The sequence below is a fragment of the Echinops telfairi genome, unplaced genomic scaffold, assembly GCF_000313985.2.
Source record: "Echinops telfairi isolate 266 unplaced genomic scaffold, ASM31398v2 ScPeMD7_7;HRSCAF=31, whole genome shotgun sequence".
NCBI lineage: Eukaryota > Metazoa > Chordata > Mammalia > Afrosoricida > Tenrecidae > Echinops > Echinops telfairi.
In genome coordinates, this window is record NW_022103904.1 from 24,397,097 (window position 1) to 24,408,876 (window position 11,780).

An 11,780-nucleotide genomic window follows, 5' to 3' on the forward strand; every position below is an offset into this window, starting at 1 on the left:
TGGAGAAATGTAGCTACTTCTTTTCCAGACTGTTAAGTGGGAATCATATGAGGGGTACCGCCCCCTGCACACACACACACACACACACACACACAAAGGAATTGCGCTGGGCCAAGCAGAGCTTTCGTAGTATGCATTTTTCCCTCTAGGTGAGCATCTAGCAACTTACTCTGAGTCGGTGTACCTAGTGGTGCCGCCTGGGAAGATTCTGGTCACAGTGAATTTTTTTGTAAAATCAGTTTCACTCATTTTTTTGTAATGGCCAGTTTAAGAGAATAGCATGCAGCTGTGAAATTTCATTTCCTGCTTGGGAAAAATGCCACAGGAACTGTTGTGCTGTTGAACACAGCTTACAAGGACAGCACTATAGGAAAACTCAAGTGGTTTTCTCATTTCAAAAAGGGTGAAATGTCTTTTGATGGCAAACCTCGTTCTGGATGTGTGTCAATTTCCCAAACAGATGCAAAGGTCGACTCGCAGTGCATTTTGAGTTCCTTCCACCAGGTCAGACTGTTCATCAAACTTTCTATTTAGACGTTCTGAAAAGATTGTGTAACTGGGGGGCAAAAAAGGGCCTGATTTGTGGCAGATGGGGGACTGGTTTTGCCACCACAATAATGCACCTGCTCACGCACCTATTTCAGTGTGCCAATTTGGGGCAAAACAAAACAGCATGCTTCTCTTGCCCCAGGCACCTTACTCACCTGACCTTGCTCCCTGAAACTTTTCTGTTTCCCAAATGAGGAGGGACATGAAAGGACAACGATTTGACAACATAAGAGGAGGTGAAGATAAAAACGAGGGAGGTGCTGTCAGCCACTCTAACAGATGAGCTGAAAAATGTTTCAAAAATGGAATCACAGATTTGACAAATGTATTAAGTGTAATGGAGAGTACTTTGAAGGTGATATGGTTTTGTAAAAAAATTTTAAATACTTAGCTTTGACCAAAAAAATCCGGGTTTGGGGGCTACCCCATCATAGGCCTCCAGTAATAACAATATTAGCAGCAACAAAAGGTTGCAGAGCGGCTTTGGGCCAGGCCCTTCACATACACAAATTCATTCCACGCTCGCAGCAGCACTAGGAGAAAGGCACCATGGACTTGATCGCAGCTTACAGAAGAGGAGAGGGAGCATCCGTGAGGCAAAGGCCCCGGGAGCATCCTTTGAATCTGTGGCAAGCTGGGATTCAAATAGTCTGCTGCTAGAGCCCGGGCTTATCACCACATTGGCTCTAGGGTTTGCTTGTGGCTTTTGTTTAAACGTTCAGTAATGCAAAGTGTAGCAAAGGAAAGCCTTCGGTTGATAGAACATGCTATGAAGCGGGCCTACGCCCGCAGCATTTTTTTCAAGTCACTCTGTCCCTTTGGGACGAGAAGACTTGGGTTGTGAATGTTGAGCGTCCCCAGTGGAAACCTGGAAGAAAACAGAGCCTCATTTTATCCCGTCCTCAGTTTCGACTGATGTTTTGATTTCTGAAGGCAGACGATTGGCCAACTCCTATGTGGTCCGGAGGCCCCCAACGTGTTTCCAGGTAATTTGCACTCATTGCGTTTTTCAGGGGTTTTGTTTTCTCTCGTGCGCGTGCACACTCTGTCTCATTAAATTGCGTTGGCTCTCAGTTCTCTGGGTCTTTGGGGGGAAGCAGGTTTTTATAGACATTAGTGGGATTGTCCAGGCATACGCCTGTATTTGGAACACAGCAGTTTTAACAAGTAAGGGTCATGGTTCAAGGTAATGCGGAGCGTGTCACGTGCCCTCTGAAGAGAAGTCTCTTCATAAACAAGAATTTGGTAAATAGAAAAATTCAACATTCTGATTGACGGCATGCACTGGTTTGTTGCAAAATGATTTCTAACTTTTCCATCAGCTAAACACGATAAATTGATAAAGATTAAAGTCCAGCCATGAGTTATGGGCATATCAGAAACAGAACTCTGAATACGCCACTCTCCACCCGCTGGGCGGGGAGCACCATCCTCTGGGAGGCCCAGGTTCTCTGTCATCCTTAGTCTGGGCACTCACGCACCAGCACAAGGGGCTTCGGTGTGCCTGGTCAACCCGGGACATGAGGTAGTCCAAGGGGTTCTACAAGGCCTGGAGCCTGCTCGAAGCAGCCACTTGTATGCTCCGTTGCCCTGCAGTCCACACTGCCTGCCCAGAACCTCCCAGCTGGAGTCACACGTGCCCACCTGCAAGCTCAGCACCCCCCAGAAGGTGGAGTCTGGCAGTAGTCGTACTGCTATGGGTACACATACCTGTCTCCTCCAAGCTAAGACTGCCCCAAGCCTGAACCTTGAGCAAACGTGTCCCTGAAAAAGGGACACAGTAAGAGTGGAGTGAGTATGAGGGCCACTGGCCTAAAGGACACAGGAGACAAACACCAGAAGCAGGACAAGAGAAAAGGCAAAGCTTACCATGTCCCCCAATCTGTTCATTCCCACACCTAGGTGCGCCGCCTCCGCGGACTTCCCTGGAGAGGCTCAGCCTAAGAAAGTGCGCTCAGCATGCGGAGGCCAGCCACCGCCCAACGGTTCGCCAACAGTCCATTCCTGCCCCACCTCCCAATAGTACGTAGGCTTCCTGTATGTACGTAGGCTTCCTCCCTACTGTCGGACTGCCATGGCTAGCCGTGTGCATGAGCGGTGCCGATCATGGACTTGGAGTCCGATGGGATTTCAGAAACCTATCATCTACAAGTTAGGCGAGATTGGGCAGTAAGCTGCCCTGAGCCCCAACTTCCTCATCTGTCAAACGAGTGGGAAAAGGCTGTGGCGTAGATAATGCTCTGTGCGCACCACCCACTGCCCCTTCTGGGGCACAAAGGAAGCGCGCATGGACCAGCCCCGATTGCAGTCGGGTCGGTGCTGGGTCTGACCCCTGAAAATCTCCCACAGGGCCTCTGCCTGAACAAGAGGTAAATCTTTGTTTGTTCCTGCCACCAATCCCGGGCCTCGCCTGACACAAAGAGGTTGGGGAATACTTCGTATCACCTGCCTGGCCTGAAGGAAGATAGTGAGGGCCCAAAATACGCTAGTGGTGGCGGAACGGGACAAATGACGGCTCAGAACTAAGGAGGTGGGGTTACTGAATCGTACGAAATACAAGTTACTGTGTGGCTTTAATAAAACGTGCAGAAATATCTTGTGCACTATAAAGATCAGTAGGCATGGGGGGTGGCAATGTTTAATAACTATTTCGCGTCTTAAAATAAGGAGCCCTTGCTTTGAGCTGCTAATTTCAAGGTTGCTGGTTCAAACCCACCAGCTGGTTCCTCAGCAGAAAGAGTAGGTTGTCTGTTGCCATAAAGATGTACAGTCTTAGAGACCCTATTATAGGGTCATTATGTGTCAGGACTCGATGGCAGCAAATTGGCTTTGGGGCCTAAAATGAGGAGCCCTGATGGCAGCGTGGTTTACATGCTCAGTGGCTAACCCAAAGCCTGATAGTTTGAGTGTCCCTTCCCCACCCACCCTCACCTGCAGCTGCAAAGACCTGGTGAGCTCCCCTCTTGAAGATTCCAGCTGAGGAAAGAAACCCCATGGGGCAGTTGTGTGTATCCTAGAAGGCAGAGCTGGCTGGCCAGCACAGCACGGCACAGCTCCAAGGAGAGATGGTTTACACAGATCCCAGCAAGGCTGATCCACACACAGTTCCTATTACCTGAGCAAGCCCTCCAGCATGGATCAGGGTGGCATCGGGCATCCAGGAGCATCCAGGAACCACCAAGGCGTACAGCGCCGTCACAAAGTAAGGGACAGAGTAGAACATATACACCAGCATCTGTGTGGAGCAGAGAAGCGATCCCACCGTCAGCAAATGATGGATGGGCCTGACTCAAAACAACCCGAAATGATGTTTCCTTCTTGAAATCGGTATTTCCTATTTTCTATAAGGACCACGTGTTTTCCCCCATTGAATTTTTATTTTCTTTAGAAAAACCTTAAGGCTTCCTAAGTACTTGACCTGAATTTTAGGGTAAGCAGTAGGATCCTTTAGGTAGGGCTCTTGAAATTGGGTATATAGTCGGCACAGCTCAGCCGGGCACTCCAAAGCGATCTGAGAACAGAAATGAATTCGTTAGAAAGCTACAATCACATCTGGTTCTTACATGTGCCCATAAAGCAACACGTGCCCCAGTTAGTCCCAAGCTGCGTTTAACATACACAGTGCAACTGCAGAGCCTCTTCTGAGAATGAGGGAGGGACGACATACTCTGACCTGTAGAAGCAGGAGCCAGGGGAGGTGCAGGAATGGAAATCAACACTTGATTCTTGTGCGCCTTTCAAATACCCAGTGAGCTTAGGGGTTTTGTTTTTGAAGAGGGAAGATTTTCCTCATTTTATTTTGTTGAGAGCATACATAGTAAAGCATAGTTTCTACGTGTAAATTTCGTGATACAGATGTCTTTCTTTGCCCCCTCTCATTAACCATCTAGTTCAAAACCACCAGCCGCGCCAACAGGACTGCCGTACACAGCTGCAGTCTGGGAACCCCACAGGGGCTGTTCTACCCTGTCCTGTCCGCACAGACTCAGAGGCAGCAGGGAGGGAGGGAGGGCGCCCAGGCAGGGTCTGCCTTCCTGGGAGCAGCTCGGGCAGACTGGCAGTGCTCGCTACAGGACGGAAGTCCATCTCTACACCAAACCCTGCTTACAGGACTGCAAGATTCAAACACTGGCTTCCCGCCCCTCTCTCCAGAGGCTCACAGCTCTGTGACCTTTAAGGGCAGTGATTTGAGAAGCCACCTCCCGGGTCAGCTTTGAAAGAGAGCAGAACGGGTTTAGTCACATGGAGTAGACCTTGGGTCCCGGGACAGGTGGGGCATCTCTGGCACATCTGAGTCCCCTCCCCCTCCTCGGGCACCACTGCTCCCCTCAGGACACACAGGTCCCAGCTAGATGACATACATGAGCACAGGCCAATGGCAGGGCTGGTAAGAAAGGCCCCAACACACAGGCCATCGGGTCGGTGACAGCCCCTCCCTAGGAAGCACGTGGGTGCTCGAGCACCTATAGATACCAACACCTGGGCTTCTTGGGACGGTGTGGGCGGGGTGAGGCAAAATCACTTGTCTGTTGTAGTTTTAACTACTCATCAGGGATGACGTTTTTTTGTTTTTGTTTTTTTTAGCAAGATCCCCCAGGCTATTCTGGAGATCTAAAGGAACCACCTGGCACCTTGTGAAAAGGTGCTTGTGAGAAGGGGTCTGTAGTCAGGAATGCACAGAGGTTTGACAGAGAACATATCGACATATATGCTATTTACCTGTGCTGCAAATTTAGCCATGAATCCAGGAGAGCACGCAGGGGCAGAGTTATGCAAACTTCTTAGCCATAACCAAACTCCTTGAGGGAACAAGTCGCTGGGCCGAGGGGCTCTCAACTCTCATGCCATCGAGCCATTGCTGACTCATAACAAACCCCCTTCCTCCCCACCCCCACCCCTCCGTGGCTTTCCGAGACACTGTTGGCATCACATGAACCACAAAGACAGTGTTCTACAGCCCACTCTGGAGAGTAGCAACCGAGGTCTTAAAAGCCTGTGAGCAGCCATCTCAGGTGCAGTGATGAGTCTCCCCGGGGCCACAGCAAAGAGCACGAAACAAACCAAAGATGCATGGAAACAACTAGTCCGACAGACACACACAAACCTATACTCCGCAACCCCGAGACCAGAACTAGATGGTGCCCGGCTACCACAACCAACTACCCTGAACAGAGTGGAAGAAATGTGAAACAAAATCAATTAAAAAACACCAGGCTGACTGCTCTGATAGAGACTGGTGGAACCCCCACACCATGACCCTTAGTCACCGTTCCAGTCTGGCACTGAACTTCCCCCCTGCTTGTTCAGCCACCACAAACAGGCCCATCAGATGAACACCGGCCATCAGGAGGTACACACTCCTTAGAAAAATCAACCATTTGAGGTCAAAGGGGCAGCTTTGCACAAGGACAAAGCTCAGGAGGCAGGCGGGTAACGAAAGGGGGAGGAAGGGAGGCAGTGGTACACTGTGATGGGTGCCATCAATGAAGCACAATGCACGTTGAGTGGGAAATGGACCTGCTCTGTAAGAAACCTCCCTGCTGTTGAGTGGGTGGCGATTGCGACTCACAGCGGCCCTGGGGCCAGGGAAAACTGACCCTGTGAGTTTCCCTGACTCTAACCCTGCAGGGGTAGGAATCCCTGCTATTTCTCCTACAGGGCTGCTTGTGGTTTCGAACTGCTGACCCTGCAGTTGACAGCCCAACACCATCTACCTCTGGAATGAACCAGTTCAAAGCCCCAAAATCTTCAACTTTGAGGACTGCAGCAAACTAGCCAAAGCACTGCTTCTTGGGTCCTGTGGTCTTGAGCAAAGGCCGGGCCTGCCTTCCCTTGCCTGTGCCCTCACCCCACTGGGTCTCCTCCAGCAGCAGCGGGCGGTCCGCACATGGAGACAACTCTGAACTTGGCCAGTCACATAGGCCCTCCTAGTGCACTCCCTGCCATCGACTTGATCCTGACTCCTTGTGACCCGATAGGACCGGGTAGACTGGCCCCTGCGGGTCTCCAGGCTGGGATCTTTACAGAAGCAGGAAGCCTCAGCCCAGGCAGTTGCTAGTGGCTTTGGATCGCCGGCCTGTGGGTAGCAGCCCCACTCCTAGCCCACGACACCAGTGGGGCTCCTCGCCACTCAAGGGCCCCCAAACAATGAGCCAGCTCCCTCAGCCTTCACTTGCCTCCTCACTCCCCACGATCAGGCAGTGCCTACGGCTCAGAGCCGCTAGGACGTGCCATCGAGACTGAGTATAACAGACCGCAGAAGCCAAGCCGCTCCACTGTATTTCAACAGAATAAATCAGGAATTGGGGTCATTGTCTAGGACCCCCGATCCACAAAAGGGTCGTAGCGCTCACCTACTAAGCACTTACTAGTGTAAGGCCCTCTACTAAGTGTCTCCTAAGTGCCCTCTACTAGCGCATTTATCTTCGAAGCGATCCTATAACGCAGCCACTGTTGTCTTGCAGGGGACAAAATGCAAAACCAAATGAAGCGGGCCGCCATGAGTCGATTCCAACTCAGCAAGCCTCGAGCGCGGTACAGCCGCCCCGCGGGTTCCCGAGACTAGGGCCTTACAGAAGCAGAACGCTCCCTCTGTCTCCCAAGGAGCGGCTGGTGGGGTCCAACTGCTGACCAGCTGTTAGCAGCCCCACTGGTAAGCATCACGCCACCCGGGCTCTTCTACAGGGGAGGAAATGGTAGACAACGAGGTGAAGTAACTTTTGCACGGCCACCCAGCTATTAACTGGGGCCTTTGCATTGACTTTTATACTATACTATTGAAAAAGAGAAAAAGTTGTAAGATATGACAAAACAATAATAATTTATGAATTATGAAGGGTTCATGAGGGAGGGGGGAGGGGGGGAGGGGGGAAAATGAGGAGCTGATATTGAGCTCAAGTAGAAAGCAAATGTTTTGAGAATAATGATGGCAACAAATGTACAAATGTGCTTGACACGATGGATGGATGGATTGTGATAAGAATTGTACGAGCCCCCAATAAAATGATTTAAAAGTATATTTTGATAATGATGAGGGTAACGAATGTACAAATGTGCTTGACACAATGGGTGTAAGTATGGATTGTGATAAGAGTTGTATGAGCCCCCAATAAAATGATTTAAAGAAAAAGAGAAAAAGTAAAAAGCAAAATGCCCACATGTTCTTAATGTCATCTATCAGGTACATCAACCCACAGATTGAGTCTGGTCCTTATTTGTGATTCATTTCACCATCCGGGAAGTCAGTGACCCCACTTCTAGGTGGGTTCAAGGAGCCCTGGTGGCATGCAGGGCTCCACGTGGGGCTGCTGACGCAAGGCTAGCAGTTGGGACCCACCAGTGGTTCCGTGGGACAAAGTTGGCGCTTTCTACTCCCATCCAGGTTGACAGCCTCAGAAACCCACAGGGGCAGTTCCACTCTGTCCTCTTGTGTCACCATGGCTTTGTTCACATGTGAATTCTTCATCACACCCCTTCCTCAATCACCTCCACCCTAGGCCTGAGAGTGCCGAGATGCGTACTCGCACAGCTTCCCTGGGGTTGTAGAGTACAACCCTTGTAGCTTTGATGAAAGACACCCCAGTCGGAGACATCAGAGGAAAGGACTGACTGAGACTCCATGCTCCTGAAAGCTCGCTGTTGAGTGGATTGCAGTGCATGGGCCCTTGTGTGTCCGAGTTGGCCTGGGCTCCATACTTGACCACAGCGGAGCTTTGGGAAGCAGGCCACCAGATCACCTCCAGGGGGACTAGAGTCACAGCTCAGTCATTAACCATCCACATCCCCCAAGCACGCCATCAGGCACATGGTGCGGGTAGCAGGTGCTGTCGGACCATTTTCCGTTCAATTCATGATGACCCCATGTGGACAGAGGAGACTCTCTCCATGGGCTGTGACCTTTCTGTGAAGATCAATCACCAGACCTTTCTCCCAGGGGCCCTCTAGGGAGGCTCCAGCCTCCCATTTTTTGGATAGAAGCCCAGATTTAACCATTTGTGCCACGCAAAACCCAAACCAAACGCACTTCCACCAAGTCAATTCCCACTTACACCAACCCTGTACGATAGAGCAGAACTGGCTCTGGGTTTCTGGAGCTGTAAGTCTTTATGGGAGGAGAAAGCCCACAGAACCACTGGTGGGCTCAACCCACCAACCTTGCAGTCCAAAGCCTGACCAGTAACCCACAATCCCACCGGGCTCCTTCCATGCCAACCAGCAACTCCAAAATAAGGAGAGGAGGATACTTGTGGGTGGAATGCATGACGTCATCCAGGGCACACCCTCCCCCTTGGGAGTGGCAGTCTGGTGGGGGAGGGGTGCAGCCTCAGGAAGCAGGTCCCCCGAGCTCTGGGCTCTGACACAGGGCTATTTCTTAGTGTGCTAGGAAGCCCAATTAAAAAACAAAACCAACATGTAGAGACTTCTGTTTTTCTTCTACTTCAAAGCCTTCATAGACGGAAAAGAGAAGTTAATGTTATTTTGAGCTGTTGTGCTTACCAAACCTCTAAACAAGCAAAATCCAGTTGCTAGGAGGAGGCACGTGATCAGGATTAAATCAAGAGGTCTTCTCAGCAGGTCCTTAGCTTGGGCTTCTCGGACGACCTAAAAGAGAGTGTGTCGCTAAAGAGCAGGCCCTCGGTGCCCAGGACGACTGACTGTGGATGTAATATAAACTGCCCCGATGTCAATCCCTGGGGACGGGATGAGAGAATCTGAGGAAAAGTCACTTCCGTTGCCCTCATGCCACACGGGTGCCTCCCTGTCCGATTTTACGCTGCCTTCTTGGAAGAACACGTCCGTGGTTATTTGAGTATAAAGAACACATTCATTTGAGAGAATAAAAGGAAGCCATATACCTGCCACGCTCCGATTAGCAATTGGCATGCTTTTCTGATCTCTTTCCTCTATATATTAGTTGTTGTGCATAAAGTTAGGACTTAATGTATATGCAATTTTGGATTTGTGCTTTGTGCACTTAACATCTCTTGCTGTTAGAAGCACCTTTCTGTGTCATTGAAAGTGAAAGATAAGTAACTGCACAGTGTGCTACCCACTGGAAGCCCTCTCCTCTCTCTGGCTCTTCTCCCACTGTTGGACAGTGCGGCGCCGTGTTTGAGGTCACACCCCACGTGATGATGGAGCACGCCACACAAATCCCTCTGACGATCCTCCCTCGGGATAAGGCCCTAGGAGTTCAAGGACTGAACTTGCTAAGGTTGATGTTGCCGAACTGATTTGCAAAGTGATTCTAAATGAATGTTTTTGTCAGTAGTATACGAAAACTGTCCGTTTCAGCTGGCTGTCACTGTTTGGTTTTGGTTTTTTTTTTTATTAAAAAAGTAATAGTTTTATGTGTCTTATGAAAAGGATACCAGACGGACACACTGTACGGAACCTTCAAAAGCAGCGGAGCCAGGTTCTATGCCAGGGGTATACAGTAAGTCTCAGGGTTATGGACGCTCAGCTTATGGACAACTCATACTTGTCCTTTAATGGTAGGAGCCCTGGTGGTGTAGTAGGTAAACATTGGGCTATGATCTGCATGGTCGGCAGTTCAAAACAACCACAGCTCCGTGAGCGAAAGACTGGGCTTTCTACTCCAGTAAACGGTTACAGTCTCGGAAACCCACAAGGGGTCACTGTGAGCCGGCACTGACTTGATGGCAAGGAGATTGGGGCTTTTGGAAGTTTGGCCTGTGCCTGAAACTAGTGAACCAACCGCTTCTCACAAGAAATTCTATTCCCAATCCCCTCCACTTTTCTTGAAGTGAACCCCTGGCTGTGAAGCGAGTACCCTCTAGGGCAGCAAAAAGCTGCCCCGTAGGGTTTCTGAGGCTGTTAAAGGGCTGACTGCCACATCTCTCTCCTGCCACGGGGGCTGCTGGTTCCAAGCCAAGCTTGCGGTTGGCTTTCACCACTGGACCACCCTAAAGCACTCGGGCATAGGTTCCCAACGTTATTTGGCCTACTGCCCCTTTTTTAGAAAAAAGGGTAAAAAATTACTCAGCACTCACCCTGACCATTAAAAATGCTTGTTTATAGCCCATAAACAAACAAACAAAACACCCAGACTCACTGCCATCCAGTCAATGCCAACTCATATTGACCCTACAGGGCAGGGCAGAACTGGCCCTGTGGGTTTCGAGACTCAGTTTACCAGAGCAGGAAGTCCCATCTTTCTCCTGCGGTGGCTCATGATCCAGGATAAATGGTACGCACCGCTTTGCAGCGCCTTGGGTGGCTCCTGGGCTCCCCCGGTGGGGGGTTGGGGGGCGGGACAGGGAAACACTGCAGTGCGGCCAAACGAGGGCCAAAGGCATATGATGGTCCGACTTAAGGGCAAACTCCACTTAAAGACCTCCTGAGCAATAGATCTCTCTGTAACCTGGGGGCTACTTGAATTTTTTTTCTCTTTTTAACTACCCGCAAAAGCCCTGGGTAGACAGTTTGCTGATACCAACCTGATTGTATAAAACAGGTATCGAACTGTGGACGGCTTTGTAAATGAAAACATTTCAGTTACGTCCACTGTAAACTTTTGTTAACAGAAGTGAACTTGTCCTGAGTCTCCACCCTCTGAGGGCTCCCTGGACAGGTGCTCTCCCTCCAGCCTCCACTTGGGGCAGCGAATGCACAGGTAGAAGTGATTCATCGGTGAAAGGCGAGCAGAGTTGCCCAACACCCAAGCCATGAACAACTCCAGGCAGAGTGTACACTCCGGCCTTTCCTCAACACCCTACTGCAGAATCTGAGTCTCCACGCCAACCACTGGGGCAGGAAGTTCCAAAAACCATGGACAGACCAGTAGAGGCAGGTGTGTTCACAATGACACAGACTATCCTGGGTCAGAAGAAGGGAGCTTGTCAACACAGTGGCACAAGGGCCAGGCCACTGAGGCAGGGTTCAGTCCAGGGGCCGATGGAGCTGACGCGGCCTCGGGAGTTTACAGGCAGGTAACAGGGAAGTTTTAATGAGATCACCTTTGAGGGAAAATTGTAATTTTCCGGTGGCTGATTATAGATTCTGAAAGCAGCCCAGACAGGAAGACAGGTGTACGGTACGCTTAAGATGACAGCTGGGCAAACTCGTGTTCCATATTTCCCTGTTGGAGAGAGAGAAGGAAAGAGAAGGTCAGGAGTTTACCAAAAAGCACATCGACACGCAAGCAGCCCTGAGGGTACCTCCCCCGTCTCCCAGCAGTCTCCTGAAATCCGTTTTTTAAACCATTTTCT

The 11,780-nt window shown here is 50.3% G+C and overlaps 1 protein-coding gene across 1 annotated transcript in view; it reads right to left on the reverse strand.

Moving 5' to 3' along the window:
* The window catches only part of TM6SF1 (transmembrane 6 superfamily member 1), a 31,049-nt gene that overhangs the window by 4,732 nt on the left and 14,537 nt on the right, over positions 1-11,780 (reverse strand). The window contains exons 5-8 of the mRNA XM_004708085.2: positions 11,529-11,650; positions 9,046-9,150; positions 3,968-4,060; positions 3,665-3,784 (exon numbers count right to left, since the gene is read on the reverse strand). Coding sequence (XP_004708142.1) covers positions 3,665-3,784; positions 3,968-4,060; positions 9,046-9,150; positions 11,529-11,650 — 440 coding nt within the window. The remainder of the gene's footprint in view (positions 1-3,664; positions 3,785-3,967; positions 4,061-9,045; positions 9,151-11,528; positions 11,651-11,780) is intronic.